The sequence below is a fragment of the Eubalaena glacialis genome, chromosome 1, assembly GCF_028564815.1.
Source record: "Eubalaena glacialis isolate mEubGla1 chromosome 1, mEubGla1.1.hap2.+ XY, whole genome shotgun sequence".
Classification (NCBI taxonomy): Eukaryota; Metazoa; Chordata; class Mammalia; order Artiodactyla; family Balaenidae; genus Eubalaena; species Eubalaena glacialis.
The window spans coordinates 202,607,642-202,625,301 of record NC_083716.1 but is presented as its reverse complement, the minus strand read 5'-3'; the positions used below and the strand labels follow the sequence as shown (position 1 = coordinate 202,625,301).

The following is a 17,660-nucleotide window of genomic DNA, read 5'->3' as shown; positions in this document are numbered from 1 at the left end:
AGAATCTCGAGATATTAGCACTTCCATGTTAACTGTAGCACTATTTACAACAGCCAAGATGTGGAAGCCTAAATGTCCATCTACTGGATGAATAAATAGAGAAAATGTATATACATACATTGGAATATTATTCAGCCTTAAAGAAGAAGGCAATTCTGCAACATTTGACAACATGGAATGAACCTTGAGGACATTCAGCTAAGTCAAATAAGCCAATCATAGAAGGACAAAATACTGCATTCCACTTACATGAAGTATCTAAAATAGTCAAACATATAAGCAGAGAGTAGAATGGTGGTTGCCAGGGACTAGGGGGAGGGGAAAATGGGGAGTTGCTAATCAACAGGCATAAAGTTTCAGTTAAGTAAGATGCAAAAGTTCTAGAGATCTACTGTACTACATTGTGCCTATAGTTAACAATATTATGATGTACACTTAAACATCTGTTAAGAAGGTATATCTCATGCTAAGTGTCCTTACCACAATAAAAATGAAAAAAAATTTTGTAATCCCAATTTTTAAAAATAAGAACTTTTTGTAAAGCATAGTTTCCGGAGCAATAGAGGAAAAAAATCATAATCTTGATAATGGTAATACTTTCACAACAGAATAGCTCCCTGGTAACTTTAATTTTATTCTCAATTTTTCTTTTTTTTTTTTGTATAGAATTGTGGAAGGCAGACTTTGAAGTCAGACAAACCTGAGTTCAATTCCAGCCTATGACTTAAAATATATGTCACCTTGAGCAAGTTACTCTACCTCTCTCTGCATCCTTCACCTATGAGGCAAAGAACATCTGCCTCACAGAGTTGCTATGATTACACAGGTAAGCAAGATTATATGTTAAGTGCCTAGAACAGTGCCTGGCAAGAGGTCAAAAATGGTAATGTTATGAAAACTCCAGTCAGAATTTTACCTATTTTACCATTCTCCTTACCATTGATATTTTCCTGTTGAACAAAAGGTAAATGACAACATGCTTTTTTTTTTAAATTTATTTTTGGCTGTGTTGGGTCTTCATTGCTGTGCCCAGGCTTTCTCTGGTTGTGGCGAGCGGGGGCTGCTCTTCGTTGCAATGTGTGGGATTCTCATTGCGGTGGCTTCTCTTGTTGCGGAGCACGGGCTCCAGGCACGTGGGCTTTGGTAGTTGTGGCACGCAGCCTCTAGAGAGCAGGCTCAGTAGTTGTGGCGCACGGGCTTAGTTGCTCCACGGCATGTGGGATCTTCCCGGACCAGGGATCGAACCCGTGTTCCCTGCATTGGCCGGTGGATTCTTAACCACTGAGCCACCAGGGAAGTCCCAACATGCTTTTCTAAAACACATGGGTCCACACCCACAATACCCATATTTTTGGCCCAAATTTCTCATGCCAAAATTCTTTTCCCTATTAATTCCCAATATAATCTCACAATCTAAAGTTATTTCTTTAGCAGTTCTGCTAGACGAGGACAATTTCTGTGGTACAAAAAGAATTCTCCATCCTTCTGGTTTAGTAGGTTATGGAAGGAGCCCTGAAATTTAAGTATAGCAGGTAATTCGAAGGATGAACCAAGGTTTGGGAACTCATCTTAGATCTCAAAACGTATTTGCTTGGGTCGTGGGGAAAAAATCAGTAATAATGGGAAAGCCATAGCCTTTGACTGGATTCCTAATTGCAATTTACCAGCTACATGGCCTTGAACAAGTTTCCTCTTCTCCTCCGTCAGTTTTCTCATTGGTAAATGAGACGGAAATCTGTGCTTACAAGGTTATGACCTCCAAAGCACATTAGCTGTGCCTGGAGCACAGCAGGAAATTGATGACCCACTTGGGTTCTGTAAAAATAGATTGATTGATTGATTGATTGATTTATGGCTGCGTTGGGTCTTCATTGCTACACACGGGCTCTTCTCTGGTTGTGGCGAGCGGGGGCTACTCTTCGTTGTGGTGTGCGGGCTTCTCATTGCAGTGGCTTCTCATTGTGGAGCACAGACTCTAGGCGCGCGGGCTTTGGTAATTGTGGCATGCGGGCTTTGGTAATTATGGCACGCAGGCTCAGTAGTTGTGGCGCACAGGCTTAGTTGCTCCGTGGCATGTGGGATCTTCCTGGACCAGGGCTCGAACCTGTGTTCCCTACACTGGCAGGTGGATTCTTTTTTTTTTTTTAACTTTTTTTAAATTTATTTTTTATACAGGTTCTTATTAGTTATCTATTTTATACATATTAGTGTACATATGTCAATCCCAATCTCCCAATTCATCCCATCCCCCCACCACCCCCTCCCCCCCTTGGTGTCCATACGTTTGTTCTCTACATCTGCGCCTCTATTTCTGCCTTGCAAACCGGTTCATCTGTACCATTTTTCTAGATTCCACATATATGCATTAATACACAATATTTGTTTTTGAGTTATTTCACTCTGTATGACAGTCTCTAGGTCCATCCACATCTCTGCAAATGACCCAATTTTGTTCCTTTTTATGGCTGAGTAATGTTCTATTGTATATACGTACCACATCTTCTTTACCCATTCATCTGTCGATGGGCATTTAGGTTGCTTCCATGACCTGGCTATTGTAAACAGTGCTGCAATGAACATTGGGGTGCATGTGTCTTTTTTGAATTATGGTTTTCTCTGGGTATATGCCCAGTAGTGGGATTGCTGGGTCATATGGTAATTGTAGTTTTAGTTTTTAAGGAAGGCAGGCGGATTCTTAAACCACTGTGCCACCAGGGAAGACCAAGAGTTTCTAATCTCTTTACCCAAATATGACGAAAGCCTTATATACCAAATGGCACTAACGCATACATTAACATAAATACACATACGTAATACTTTACTGATGGGGACGTGATCAAAAGTTGAGACCATTATTCCATGTCACTTAAACTTTCATCTAGACGTTGATTCCACAAGAAAAATATGGAACACAACTTTTAAAAGACATGATCATACACTAGCTTATAAGCAACGAAAACTAGGCCACACATTTGACTGCAAGGCAGAAAGAGCTGGTAGCTGAGAGGCAGTCACGTTTAGGGGTTGGTAATCAACTTTGTTGTAGGATTGTTTGGGTTCAAATCTTAATTCTCCCTGGCTGCTATAGCTAAATCAAGCTATTTATCCAGTTCTGTCAGTTTCCTATTTGTTAAACTCAATAAATTATATACTAGATACCTACCAATTGCCAGACACTTTTAGACACCCCCTCCCCTTTTCCATAGTCATTATCACCAGGACTGAAATGTGTATTAAGTACTTAGAATTGGCTGACAAAGTAGCAGAGGCCATAAAGGATGAAGTTTCAGACAGCATCTGAATGTGGACTACCTATGTCCAAATACTGGCTTTGCCACTTCCTACAGTGTCCCTGGTTATTACTTAACCCCTCTGTGCCCCACCTTCCTTATCTGCAAGACACGAATAGTACCTGGCTCATATGCTGTTAAAAGATTAAACCATCTGCTATATGAAAAGTACCTACAATGGAGGCCAGTACCTGGAAAATGCTTCTTAAAGAGTTAGCTATGGGGACTTCCCTGGTGGTGCAGTGGTTAAGAATCTGCCTGCCAGTGCAGGGGACATGGGTTTGAGCCCTGGTCCGGGAAGATCCCACATGCTGCGGAGCAAGTAAGTCTGTGCGCCACAACCACTGAAGCTCGCGTGCCTAGAGCCCGTGCTCCACAACAAGAGAAGCCACCGCAATGAGTAGCCCACTCACCTCAACTAGAGAAAAGCCCGCATGCAGCAATGAAGAACTAATGCAGCCAAAAATAAATCTAAAAAAAAAGTTAGCTATGCCTGGCATATAGAAGGCACCCAGCCAGTGTGAGCTATTATACCCTGCCTTCGATTTTTTGCCAAGTATATTATGTAGTAGTGTTGTTTTAAAAACCGGAAGTGTTGTTTTTCAAAATATAACTTAAGAAATAAGACATATGAGACTAGATTTCATAAACTACACTGAAATGTTTGATATATATGAGGTCAGAATGTTGCTACTTGTCTTTACCTTCTTAAAATGTTAAGTAAGTGTAAATCTATGGCTTTGTATCAGCATCAACTATATATGTAAAAAGCTAACCTCAACTTGAAAACTGAAAACCTTGTTTCCCTGAATTCTCTGCAGGTTATTTCTAAAAAAAAAGCCCCATAAACTAAGAACCCTAGAAACCATCTTAAATCACTAAATAAAGATAAACCGTTCATTTATATACTTTTATTTGGGAATGTTTAAATCAATACAGAGAAAACTAAATTTCAGAGACACTGAATATCATTAGTTTGGATATCATTACTTTATTATAAAAGAAACACGGAAATTATTTACAGGATGAAAGATTTCAGAACTTCAGTGGCAGCTTCACATGATGCCATTGGGGGAACGGGCAGCTTCACGTGATGCCATTTCAATAGTGACTTATTTTAGTCGACATATTTTCCAAGAATGTCACCATCTCTAAATAAGAAATAATCCTGCAAACAGAGAAACGGTTAGTTAAGAAAACTAATAGCAAATACTTAGCCTCTCCTTAATATTATGAAGTTTACACACCTTGTCCTCTAGAACTACTTTGGTGCCTCCATATTCTGGGAGAAGAACTTTATCTCCAACTTTCACACTAACTGGTTGAATCTCTCCACCCTTAAGAAAATAAAGATGTTTATTAGTAAAGACATCTAGTTGACCAAATATTTACACTTTTATTAAATCAAATGTTAAAAAAGGACTTTGTGGCCAAATGATATAATTTATACAACCATAGCTCTTCACTCAAACATATCACTGTAGAGTTACACTTTGAAATAATGCACATGCAGTAGCTTAAACTAAAACCTGATTTCAGTGTAAAGGTTCAAAGAGTTATACTGGGAAAACTAACTGTAAACTTTTTGATCGTTAAATATTAACATAACCTCTCAAGTATGCGAAGTAAACCAGTTTTTAAAACCACATGTACAATGGTCATGTTTAATTTCTTTCAACACACGAAAACTTGAGTCTTCTTTCTGACTTTGGAACATACACTTCTTTTGTGATTCAACTTCTGTTCCTCCAAAGCAGATTTGGGGAGAGGGACTGAGGCAGAGCGCCCAAAGCCTTCCTATTCCTAACTCCAGGATAGCTCCTTGCTAGAACTTTTAGAGGCAACTGGAACAATGCAATTAACATATCTGACCTCCAAGGGCATTTATTGCATATTCTAGTTGACACTTACAGAGGTCTGAGGTCTAACCCTCAATTGGAGAATGACTACAATAGCCCAACCAGTTCCTTTTATATGCTAACCAAAGCCGAAAGTGATTAAAGGATTATGGCAATTTCAGTGTGTTAGAGGTTAGACCAAGAGTTCAAATTTACGCTGTCTGATTTTAATACTGTGGAACTCTCCCTCCATCATATACAATAAGCGATATATTTTTTTCCGCAATCATTTTTGTTGAAAGATTAGGTGCGAACCCACTAGGGACTGATCTTTAAAATAACAAACTACCTAAAAGGCTACTTTTAATAATAACCAGGGTTTTTTTCCCCCCTCTCCTTCGCATAAAAAATTAGTTCCATTTCAGTCCCCATTTACCTTTCCTTTAGAGCCCGATCCAACAGCTACTACCGTTGCTTGCAATACTTTTCCTTGCGATTTTTCTGGAAGCATAATGCCTCCTTTGGTTACAACTTCGGGTGCACTTCTTTCAACTAATACTCGGTCAAAGAGGGGAAGAAACTTTCTAAATGCCTGTCCTGCCTGTAGAGAGAAAAATGTTAGATTTGAAACAATGTATTCTGAACAGGCCACAAATGGCTTTCAAAGATAAGGACAAAACTCAGATTTTTCATTCAAAGGAAACACCTCTGAATGTTCAGCTCTAAATTCCGAGTTTAATTTCCCATTCCCTATGTGTGTTAGGGATCACTGTTGCTCCTTTGGTCAGCAGCCAGATGAGCTTCAAGGACAACCTTAGTTTCTCCCAAGGTCAAGTATTCTCCGTCGCATTTTTCTGTAAATTGTCAGCAAACATTGAAGTCCCTCTGCCTGGAGCCGTGCTTTTTTCAAGACGATTACACACCCACTAATGTCCCGCAAGAGACGTGGGTCGGCCACCGCGCGTGCGTTCGGATTCCCGCCCCCTGACACACACGCTGCCTCAACGCGAGTGCAAAGAGCCCTGCGAGGTGGAAAGGGTCGGGGAGGGGGACCCTCGCCTCTCCAAGGTTCGGGCGGGCGCGGGTCTCTGAGTGACCCCTACCCCTCCCTCCAGGCCCAAAGGGAATCGTCCGTACTCCCCGTGCGCCCCAGGCCAACCCGGGCCCACCGGCCTCCAGCCCACGCGGGACTCACCATGACTCGGGTTGCCGCACTTCGTACTCTCGCTCTCTGGCCGCCGCCACCGCCGCAAAGGAGAGATCCTCAGTCCGACCCCCCGGCCACGTGAACTCGAGAAAAGACCTCCCAGCGCGCAGGCGCGCTCGCCCTCGCCCCCGGCCCCTCCCCGCGAAAAGGGGCGGCCGCACCAGCGCGCGCCACGATTCGTTTCCTGGGCTCTGCGCAGGGCTCTGCGCAGGGCACTGACGCGCGGACCGGTAGGCGGAAGAAAAGAGGAGCTCTTTCTAGGCTTTTCTAGGGTTTTCTAGGCCGCGGGCCGAGGTGAAAGTACTTACCCTTCGCCTCCCCTCCCGGAAATGACGTGATTTGACGCTTGACCCACACAGAGCCCGGCGCTTCCCGGAAAGTTCTGGAACGGTGCGCCGCCCGGGAACTAGCCTAAATCGGCGGGAGAGGGCTAAGCCAGCTGGCCTGGCCCAGCGCGGTGGGGAGGGGCGGGCCTGGTGCGCGGCGCGTGCAGATTGCAGGGCCTGGGCGGACGGGACGGGGGTGGGAGCCGCCTGCGCGCGCGCGCGCTCTGCGGAGGGGCGGGGGGAGCGGCGGAGGGAGGGGACACGGGCTCATTGCTGTGTGCGACCTGCGCTCTGTCCCTCACTCGCCGCCGACGGCCTGTCTCGTCGCCCACAAGCCGTGCCGCTGCCCCAGGTACGCGGCCGCCCGCGCCGCCTCACCCATGCGCCTCGGACCCCGGAGCTGGCCTTCCCCCGCTGCTCTGAGCGGGCGGGCCGGCGAGAGCCAGAGCTTCCCCAGGGCGCCGCAGGCTTGGGCCCGCTGAGTCAGGCCCCGTGGGTGCATGCAGGGGCCCAACACGTGCGGCGTGGATCGCTCGCCCGGGCAGGGCGCAGCTGGGAGGGCTTGCCCGGGGTGGGTGTGTGGAGTCGGGGAAGTGAATTCACATGGGTCCTCCGATGGAAGCCAGTTTGGCCGGGTGTAGGGTGCCGCGGGGTGGGGGCGGGGTGGTCGCAGCGCGTGGGAACGGCTTTTGGCCCCGCGAACAGCTGGGGTACGGCGCATCTACCCTTGACCTTGCTGGGGCATCCTGATGGAAAGACGCGTGGGGCCGCCCGGAGTGGGCAGGGCCGCCGCCCCCAGCTTCGCGGCCTTGCCTGCTGCACTGATGCAGCAGCCCCGAGTGGATACATGAAGACATTTTAGTAAGCGGATTTTTGCACTGTCAGGAATATTTTCATTGCCCTGGTCACTTGGGTTTGTAAATGCCCCTTTCCTGTAGACTTGGTTTTTCAGGGGACATTTGGAGCTGATTTGCCCCCAAGGCCATTTTAGCGGTGAAAGATTAACTCGTTTTTAGCGTCATGGGTAAGTGGCAATGGGTAAGAAGGGTATGCTTTTTGGTAGTGCTGTAGGTCAGGCGTGGGGCGGCCACTTAAAGCTTGCGCTAGTAGCTGGTGTTCTGGGACGCTGGCGAGTTTCGAGGCCCAGCTGTAGTGGCTGGCAGAGGTCAGCCCAGCTCACTTATAACATTTCTTGTTCTGTTGCGCGGGTGTCATGTTTGTGTTGTAACACACCACGGGTAGTGCTAGTATTGTACTGATGATCTGCTTGTTTCTCCCCCAGAAATGCTTCGATTGCCCGCAGTCCTTCGCCAGATTAGGCCAGTGTCCAGGGCACTGGCTCCTCATCTCACTCGGGCTTATGCCAAAGATGTAAAATTTGGTGCAGATGCCCGAGCCTTAATGCTTCAAGGTGTAGACCTTTTAGCTGATGCTGTAGCTGTTACTATGGGGCCAAAGGTATCAGTATTCTTACTTTGTTGTAATTTAGAGTATTGTTAAGGAGTAATATTTTGTTGATGGCGAGAGTCACGGCAAGCTTTTGAACAGTGCTTCGGTATTCATAAACTGCTTCTGCCAAAGTTGAGGAACTTTATTTTGTACAATGTGTGATGTACTCCAGTGGTAACTCCTGGCTCAAGACGGATTGGTAAACTCGAGGTGGAATTAATCTCGCTTGACTTAAATTTTGGATCCTTTCCCAGTAGTTAGTACCAGGCATAGAGGGAAGAATACAACGTCCACAATACCTTAAGTATGTGCTGGTAGGTACTAGTTTAACCTAATGTTTTTCTACTGTCCCTTGGTTCCAAAGCACATTTAAAATTTTACGTCTCATTTAGCAAGAGATTGATGAGTGAGGGGTAATAAGTAATTTGAGGAGACCTTTTTGAGGGTCGTGCACGGTGAAGTGATGCTTCATTTCAGGTTGAAGACAGTACAAATATCAAAGTGATCCAAACTGTATAAAATACAGTATATGCATGCCTCGCAAGAAGCAGCTTTGGTTCAAATTCAAAAGCTGCCAATACTATTTGCACCATATTTAAGATTTAATGTTGAACAACTCAAAGCGTGTACTGTACTTGTCTTGTTAGTATTTTAGAAACTAAATTTTAAAACAAGTTTAAAAGAAAGTTTTCATATTATTATTACAGCAGGTACTGGACAAAACTCAAGTATGAATTTTGTGAAGACTACTCTGGAATTTCATTATAATCTACCAAAGTGGTATTGGTTCATCTTGTATCATTGTATAAGAAGACATCTTTTAAGTCTCTAAAATTTTTATCATCCAAGGTTATGCACTAAGCAACAGAGGTCATTTTGTCTGTGAACTAAGAACATTGATGAACTTGCCCTTGAGATTCATGCTGTAGATCTGATAAAAATTGTCAGATGTTGCATTAAGGCTTTCAAGTAATTGCCTATTATGAAAACTGTTGTAAGCTAAATAGTACTTGGAGTGTGTGACTCTGTCACATTTTTTTTTCTCTGCAATAGGGAAGGACGGTGATTATTGAACAGAGTTGGGGAAGTCCCAAAGTGACAAAAGATGGTGTGACTGTTGCAAAGTCCATTGACTTAAAAGATAAATATAAAAATATTGGCGCGAAACTTGTTCAAGATGTTGCCAATAACACAAACGAAGAGGCTGGGGATGGCACCACTACTGCTACTGTACTGGCACGCTCCATTGCCAAGGAAGGCTTTGAGAAGATTAGCAAAGGTGCTAATCCAGTGGAAATCAGGAGAGGTAGGAGTGTCTCTTCATTGTCACCACAGTGTTTTGAACTATCTGTTAAATTGTATTAGAAAGTTGACTCTTGTTTTTTCTCTCTCCTAAAAAAAATCTTTTAAAATCTTTAAAAAAAAAAAAAAATCACTGAGTAGTGATCAAATTCCTGACTATGTGGTGGGCACTGTGCTGGGTGGCAAAGAGGGAAATCTGACTAAGACATTCCCTGTTGTCCACAGTCATCCATGTCTTTGTCCCCTGGCCCTCTCCCACAAACCAAGTTCATTGGAAGTTACAGCATGTACCATTCACCTTGAAAGTAATAAGTTTAATGGGGATTAGAGCAGAGAGAGATGATACAGTTTTCATGTTTTACTTTAGTTATTTGGAAAGTAGGACTAAACGAGGAACCAAGTCACCCAGGATGTCAGATGGGGTTTTTTAAAACAGTTTTTAAAGTTTCTGTTTCAGTGCATGCCATCCAACTCCCATGTGATTAGGAAAAGTACTGGTACAGAAGCAGTGCATAAGCGTTAAGGCATTGAAACATGTAACATGAATCAGAATTTTTACTTGACGTGGAGCCATGAGAGAATAAACATATAATTCAAGAATAATATTTATTCTTGGACCAGGTGTGATGTTAGCTGTTGATGCTGTAATTGCTGAACTTAAGAAGCAGTCTAAACCTGTGACAACCCCAGAAGAGATCGCCCAGGTATGGATTTTTTATAACATTTTATGATAAAGTTAGAATTTTTTTTTTAGTAACGTGATTTTATTCCATAATTACACAGCAGTATCAGAATAACAACATTATCCAGTCACCAACATTGGAAGCATTTTTTTTTTACTGCTAATGCATTTGAAAATTCCCCGACCAGGGATGGAACCCGGGTCCCATTTAGTGGAAGTACAGAGTCTTAACCACTGGACCACCAGGGAAGTCCCCATAATTTGACTCTTAATGAGATGTCATTTTAGTTCTATATGACTGAGTAAAAACTCATTTGTATGTGTAGAAAATGTTCTTTGGCCATTTATCAAAGGTGCATAATTTTTGTCATGTTCTAATATTGCCACGTTTGCCAAGGGGAAGAAAGTAACAGGGTCAGCCTCCTTCTTTTTTCTTTTTCTTTCTTTTTTTGTTTTTTGGGGGGCGGTTTTTTGGCCACGCCACGTGGCTTGCGGGATCTTAGTTCCCGGACCAGGGATTGAACCCGGGCCCCTGCAGTGAAAGCGCCAAGTCCTAACCACAGGACCACCAGGAATTTCCTCTTTTCTGTTTTTGTTTAAAAGAATAATTGTGTGTTTATTTCATATCTTTCAAAAATAATGTGGCCAAATACTGGACTTTTTTAAAAATTGAAAACAGGATCAATACTTCATTACAATTATTATGCCATAAAATCCCCTCCCTCTTTCTCACCGCCACCATCACCCTCCCTCTAGCTTCCCACCAAGGATCTATCAATTTGGAAGTTACTGAGAAAAGGGAGGGGAGTTGATTGAGGACAGTAGCCTTACTTTTCAATTTGGAAGAGTAATTTGATTGTTTCAGGTTGCTACTATTTCTGCAAATGGAGACAAAGAAATCGGCAACATCATTTCTGATGCGATGAAAAAGGTTGGAAGAAAGGGCGTTATCACAGTAAAGGCAAGTGTGTTTTTAATGACACATAGAAATGAGGTGTCTGATAATCTGAGTTTTATAAATACAAAAATTTGATCTATATGTTTCTAAAAGTATATTCCGTATCATTCTTTCATGTGTAATATTGGCACCTGTATAGAATAGAGTGCCTTCTGTGTTTTGTGTGAATTATTAACCTTTGCCTTCGGGAGTAAATCCATCCTTAGATGATACTGCCTTCTAGCTGTAAAAATTAGTTCAAATACATACATGTATTCTTGCAGAAGTGGAGTTGGATGCCCTGGGACATTTGCATATTCCTACCTGGATTCCTTATGAGAAGTGGGGACTATTAATTGGTCTATTCTTTTTGTTTCTTTAATGAAATTCACATAACAAATTCTTTGACTTTTCATAGGATGGAAAAACACTGAATGATGAATTAGAAATTATTGAAGGCATGAAGTTTGATAGAGGGTATATCTCTCCATACTTTATTAATACATCAAAAGGTAAGAGTAAATCAGTAACTAAGTTTGTTTTTTTTTTAACATAGTTTGCTGTGTGACAACCTGAGGGCATTAGTCAGTGTCAGACCTCAAAAGTAAATTCATATGTTCCTCACATTTCTTTGGATTTCTTGCTTATGATGCTGTCGACCACTCAGCATTTTCCCAAAGTCGAGCTCTGAAACACTAGTTCTGTAGAATGTGAGCAAGTTTCTATTTTATGGTAAAGTAAGTGTTGGACATGCTGAGTGAACAGAGTTAAACAATTTCTTACTGTGAGACTTCTCAGAGCCTTAAAAATGATCATATACAATGTGAGTTTCCAAATAGGTGATGTAGAATGTGGATTTTCTTAAACTTATTTGATTATAGAACACTTTTCTCATGGTCTGTCTCTTGGACTTAGAGTAATATGGAACACACTGGAAAATGCTGCACGGCTGCCCCAGTGTGGACTGGCGTGAGCAAGAAGCTAGACAGGTTTTGAGGGTGAGCAGAGAAATATAAATTTGATGTAGAATAATTATGACAAGATGATTCTGGAATAAATTATCTACTTGGAACAACTTACCATTAAGCAGAAAGGAGCTGGTGCCCCTAAACTAGACCACCACACATCCATTGCATCTGAACAGGGATGAGGAGAAAAATGCAAATTGGAAGAAAGCATCATTAGACACAGTGGAAAAGGTTGTGATCCAACACCTTTAGAAGCAGACTGAGAGCTCACCAGGGGACTGAGGCAGTAATGGCAAATTCACTTATGTATTATTTATAATAGTTATGTATTTCTTATTATTTATTACTCTCTTCCCCTACTTGAATGAAAACTTCTAAAGAGCAGAGTTTTTTTTCACTTTTTTTCCCACTGATCTACCCCAAGAGTCTAGAACAGTGCCTGGCACTGGCACCCAGTCAGTGATCAATAACAGTGAATAAATAAATAAATAAAAGAAAGTTCATGTATATGAGAAATGAAAGGAAAAACATGAACTCATCAATCACTTTTAAAGTGTACTGGAGCTTTGGTTTAGAGGTTTTTCTAAGTTGCAGTCATTTTCAGGATAATGTTCTAAAGTTGGTTAGAAATGTTCTTTGCTTTTGCAGGTCAGAAATGTGAATTCCAAGATGCCTATGTTCTGTTAAGTGAAAAGAAAATTTCTAGTGTCCAGTCCATTGTTCCTGCTCTTGAAATTGCCAATGCTCACCGTAAGCCCTTGGTCATAATTGCTGAAGATGTGGATGGGGAAGCTCTAAGCACACTCGTTTTGAATAGGTAATAGGCAGTGGTATTTGGTTTACGTTTCTGTGTGGAAGGCAGTTATTTGTATTGATGTTTGAAATCTCTGTTATGTACCTTCACATTGAACTACTTGTGTTTATATAATATTGGTGTGATTCATGAACCCTTGGTCCAGTTATGATTCTGTCTTTTTTGAATGGGGTCCCAGAGTCCTTAATGTTTTGTGCAACTTTCTCATAAGATAGCGTAAGTGTTTACAGTTGTTTTGAAGATAAATGACTTGAGTTTTATTCTTTTTTTTACAAAAAGACTTCTGGAAAAAAATATTTTACAATTACAATTTTTCATGGGAAGAGGTAGACAACTACCATTCTGAATAATCTGTTAAAAGGAAAATTTTGTTAATGAGTAGTCTGAAATAGAGAAATTGGTACTCAACCTAAAGTAAGTTGAGGTCTATTCTTTTAATTTTTTTAATCTATAGGTTAATGTATTATTTTTTACTTTAAGATAGGTAATGTTAACGCTGTAAACAATTTTAGGGCATTGTTAAAATACATATTATTCCTAATCTTAGAACTGAGGTACATCAGAAATCAGAGTCTCCAATTTTCATTGTAATGGAAATGCACAAATGAAATAGCAGGTATATATTAGAGAATTGAGTACTTTGACCTAAGTGAGTTACTTATCCTGGAATGTTTGTAGACTGGATATGCTTTTGGGATTATGAAAAAGCCCTAGAGATTGTGGGATTTGAAGCCAAAATAGAAAAACAGTAGGCCTGAAGAGTTTTCATTGAGCCATTTTACTGGTAGCTGTAAAGTTGGATCTCCAGTTTACTTCACGTATCATCAGAGGTTAACCCTCTGATTTTTATTTGGCTCCTTAATAAAATTGACCACTTCTGTCTTAGTTTGTACATTCCTTCCATTTCAGTCTGGTCTCAAATGGACATTTTTTAAATTGTATATTCTGAGTATTCATTACCTGATTAAAATGTAGGTAAGCTTAATGATATTCTCAGCAATATAAACGAACTGAATTAAAAACACTGCTTGCTCGGAATATAGCCAGTATTATATAACTATAAATGGAGTATGTAACTTTAAAAATTGTGAGTCACTGTGTTATATATCTGAAATATATAGTATTGTAAATCAACTATACCTCAATAAAAAAGAAGAAACTGCTCAGTCTTGACTTTAATAGCAACTTAGTCTAATACTAAATGGAACCCATGGGTTAAGGGTAAAGGCTGATTAGATGATCTCCAGATTTAATATATAGTAATTCTGATTTTCACAAACTATAAAAAGTTACCACTATTTACATGTTTTCAACTGGAAAGGTCAGCAGTTTATTAAGAAGGTAAGCAGATACTGGCAAATACGGATAAATGGAAAATTGCTCTTTCCTGTCTCAACTTGACCAAAAGTTGCTAGGAAGCAAAAAAAAAAAATCTTTTTAAAGTGCAGTTTCCTAAGTAACCTTAGTTGTCAGAACTTAAAGTAGACAGACATTTTTATAAAATTTAAATCTTATTAATAACTTCTTAACAGGCTGAAAGTTGGTCTTCAGGTTGTAGCAGTCAAAGCTCCAGGTTTTGGTGACAACAGAAAGAACCAGCTTAAAGACATGGCTATTGCTACTGGTGGTGCAGTAAGTAAAATAGATGTGATTTTGGTTTACTGAATGTTATTTATACACCCTGGCCTGAAATTTATAAGCAGAATTCACATTTTCATAGTCAGATACTACCATCTGAACTGTTTACTTAATCTGTGTTTTTATTAGATGTTCGGGAGGTAGAGATTGGGTTAAATAGTGATAAGGTCCCTTTCTTTAACTCGCCAAGAGTCTGGCCCAGGAATGGGCTTACTGACTAACCTGTTTTCAAGAATGTAGTAGAAAAGACATGGGATCTAAGAGTTAGGCCTAGGGTCTAGTTTTGGTTGCACCAAAAGTATGGCCTTAGATGAGTTTTCTGAGTTCATAGTTTTCTCAAAGTTAATAATTGAGAATTAAGTGAGAAGTTGGAAATGTCATGAAAGACTGTATTCAGACTTTGTTTAGTCTAGCTTTGGTCTCGAAATCTCACATTTCAAAGAAACACAGTATTGCAAGATGTTTCTTTTATCAAAACACCTGTAGGATATATTATTAATGAACCTGGTGTAATGAAAAAAGCTGTAATCTGTAATTTGTTCATTCTTTAAAATGTTTTTGTAGGTATTTGGAGAAGAAGGACTAACTCTAAATCTTGAAGATGTTCAGCCTCATGACTTAGGAAAAGTTGGAGAGGTCATTGTGACCAAAGATGATGCCATGCTCTTGAAAGGAAAAGGTGACAAGGCTCAAATTGAAAAGCGTATTCAAGAAATTATCGAGCAGTTAGATATTACAACTAGTGAATATGAAAAGGAAAAACTGAATGAACGTCTGGCAAAACTCTCAGATGGTGTTGCTGTGCTAAAGGTAAGATTCATTGTTATAAATAAGCTTCTTGGGTTTTAAGCCCAAGATGACTATTTCTGTGGTATGTAACCAAAATATTTAGGGAATCAACTTCCTTGTGGAGATATTTATTATATAAAATTTCTTTAGTGAAGCATTCCTTCCTTAAAACCAGAATTGAACTTGTAGTGGGGGAGTTGTGTGGGAACAGATGTTTTGTTAATAATCAGTCTAGAGTCTGACTTGTGAGACACACTCTATTAGCTGTTTAATCACGTAGTTACTTGTAACAAATAGGCAACCTTTTTAAAATTGCTTTTTAAGTAAACTAGGTGCTTTTTAATGACTCTTTTGGCAGTCAGCTTCTTGAATGGGAGAAGCCATACTAACTGGAATTCTTTTTTAATCTTTAGGTTGGTGGGACAAGTGATGTTGAAGTGAATGAAAAGAAAGACAGAGTTACAGATGCCCTTAATGCTACACGAGCTGCTGTTGAAGAAGGCATTGTTTTGGGAGGGGGCTGTGCCCTGCTTCGGTGCCTTCCAGCCTTGGATTCAATAACTCCAGCTAATGAAGATCAAAAAATTGGTAAAAAGTTACCTTAGTAATGAGTTTACTTGTAGCCTGATTTTAGTCTTTCTGTTGTTAGAATTATATTGTTGCTGCCACTGCATGGAATAAGAAGTCATAAAGCAATTTCCAGAATAACAAAAGTAGAATAGCACTGATGTCAGAGATCTTTCAGGGGGAATGATTTGACCTGTGGTATTTTCCCAATTGGAATTTTTCTACATCTGTACTCTCACAAGTAGAATTGTGCTATAATAATTACAAAGGAAAGAACTAAATTTGCTAAAAATTTATTTTCTTTATAGGTATAGAAATTATTAAAAAAGCACTCAAAATTCCTGCAATGACCATTGCTAAGAATGCAGGTGTCGAAGGATCATTGATAGTTGAGAAAATTTTGCAAAGTTCTTCAGAAGTTGGTTATGATGCTATGCTTGGAGATTTTGTGAATATGGTGGAAAAAGGAATCATTGATCCAACTAAGGTAAATAGTTCACCAGTGTCTAAAAATACTTTCAAGAACTCTTCATTGGGCTTCCCTGGTGGCGCAGTGGTTGAGAATCTGCCTGCCAATGCAGGGGACACGGGTTCGAGCCCTGGTCTGGGAAGATCCCACATGCCGCAGAGCAACTGGGCCCGTGAGCCACAATTACCGAGCCTGCACGTCTGGAGCCTGTGCTCCGCAACAAGAGAGGCCGCGACAGTGAGAGGCCCGCGCACCGCGATGAAGAGTGGCCCCCGCTTGCCACAACTAGAGAAAGCCCTCGCACAGAAATGAAGACCCAACACAGCCATAAATGAATAAATAAATTTTAAAACCATCCTTAAAAAAAAAAAAAAAAAAGAACTCTTCGTTAAGTCTTGTTAATTTGTTTTTTTAAATTAATTTATTTGGTTGCATCGGGTCTTAGTTTTGGCACACGGGATCTTGTGGTGCGGTGGGCAGGCTCTTTGTTGAGCACAGGCTTCTCTCTCATGGCACATGGGCTCCAGAGCACGCAGGCTCAGTAGTTGCGGCGCATGGGCTTAGTTGCCCTGCAGCATGTGGGATCTTAGTTCCCCAACCAGGGATCGAACCTGTGTCCCCTGCATTGGAAGGCAGATTCTTAACCACTGGACCACCAGGGAAGTCCCAAGTCTTGTTAAATTTTTTACTAAGGAAAAGTAATATTTTATCAAAACTTTTTTCCTAGGTTGTAAGAACTGCATTACTGGATGCTGCTGGAGTGGCCTCTCTGTTAACTACAGCAGAAGTTGTAGTCACAGAAATTCCTAAAGAAGAGAAGGATCCTGGAATGGGCGGGATGGGAGGGATGGGAGGTGGTATGGGAGGTGGCATGTTCTAATTCCTAGAATAGTGCTTTACTATCATTAATGAGCTGTGAGAGGAAGCTCAAGGCAGCATTCCTCACCAATAACTTTAAGAGAGGTCAGTTGAAGGAGATGACTGAAGAAAAGGCTGGCTGATGTTTAAGAAGATCACTATAACCATCAGTTACTGGTTTCAGTTGACAACATAGAATGGTTTACTGCTGTCATTGTCCATGCCTACAGATAATTTATTTTGTACTTTTGAATAAAGACATTTGTACATTCCTGGTAAGTGAGTATAAGAGCCATGCACCAATGTACTGCTTTCAACTTAAATCACTGAGGCACTTTTACTACTATTCTGTTAAAATCAGGATTTTAGTGATTGCCATCAACAGATGAGAAGTTAAGAAGCAGCCTTTCTGTGGAGGGTAAGAATAATTGTGTACAGAGTAGAGCAATATCCAATTATGTGACAACCTTTGTGTAATAAAAATTGTTTAAAGTTAATTGTGTTAGCCTTTCCATGATCTAGAGGA

The 17,660-nt window shown here is 40.9% G+C and overlaps 2 protein-coding genes across 3 annotated transcripts in view; one reads left to right on the top strand and one right to left on the bottom strand.

The window, feature by feature from the left end:
• Window positions 1–6,771, bottom strand: part of LOC133088194 (MOB-like protein phocein) — a 56,245-nt gene extending 49,474 nt beyond the window's left edge. Inside the window, exons 1-4 of one of the 2 annotated variants that reach the window (XM_061186040.1) lie at window positions 6,324–6,671; window positions 5,565–5,729; window positions 4,538–4,627; window positions 4,190–4,458 (exon numbers count right to left, since the gene is read on the bottom strand). In XM_061186040.1, coding sequence (XP_061042023.1) covers window positions 4,408–4,458; window positions 4,538–4,627; window positions 5,565–5,729; window positions 6,324–6,326 — 309 coding nt within the window. In that variant the 5' untranslated portion in view covers window positions 6,327–6,671 and the 3' untranslated portion in view covers window positions 4,190–4,407. Of the gene's footprint in view, window positions 1–4,189; window positions 4,459–4,537; window positions 4,628–5,564; window positions 5,730–6,323 lie in introns of those variants that run through there. The other variant, XM_061186047.1, reaches the window with a different exon arrangement.
• An 828-nt stretch (window positions 6,772–7,599) lies between these two features.
• Window positions 7,600–17,405, top strand: HSPD1 (heat shock protein family D (Hsp60) member 1). The gene is made up of 12 exons (XM_061186060.1): window positions 7,600–7,685; window positions 7,944–8,119; window positions 9,164–9,416; window positions 10,034–10,116; window positions 10,960–11,061; window positions 11,450–11,543; window positions 12,648–12,816; window positions 14,346–14,445; window positions 15,016–15,261; window positions 15,654–15,828; window positions 16,116–16,294; window positions 17,004–17,405. The coding sequence occupies exons 1-12, from the start codon at window positions 7,682–7,684 to the stop codon at window positions 17,154–17,156; spliced, it is 1,734 nt and encodes a 577-aa protein (XP_061042043.1). The 5' UTR covers window positions 7,600–7,681; the 3' UTR covers window positions 17,157–17,405.
• Window positions 17,406–17,660: the final 255 nt, after the last annotated feature.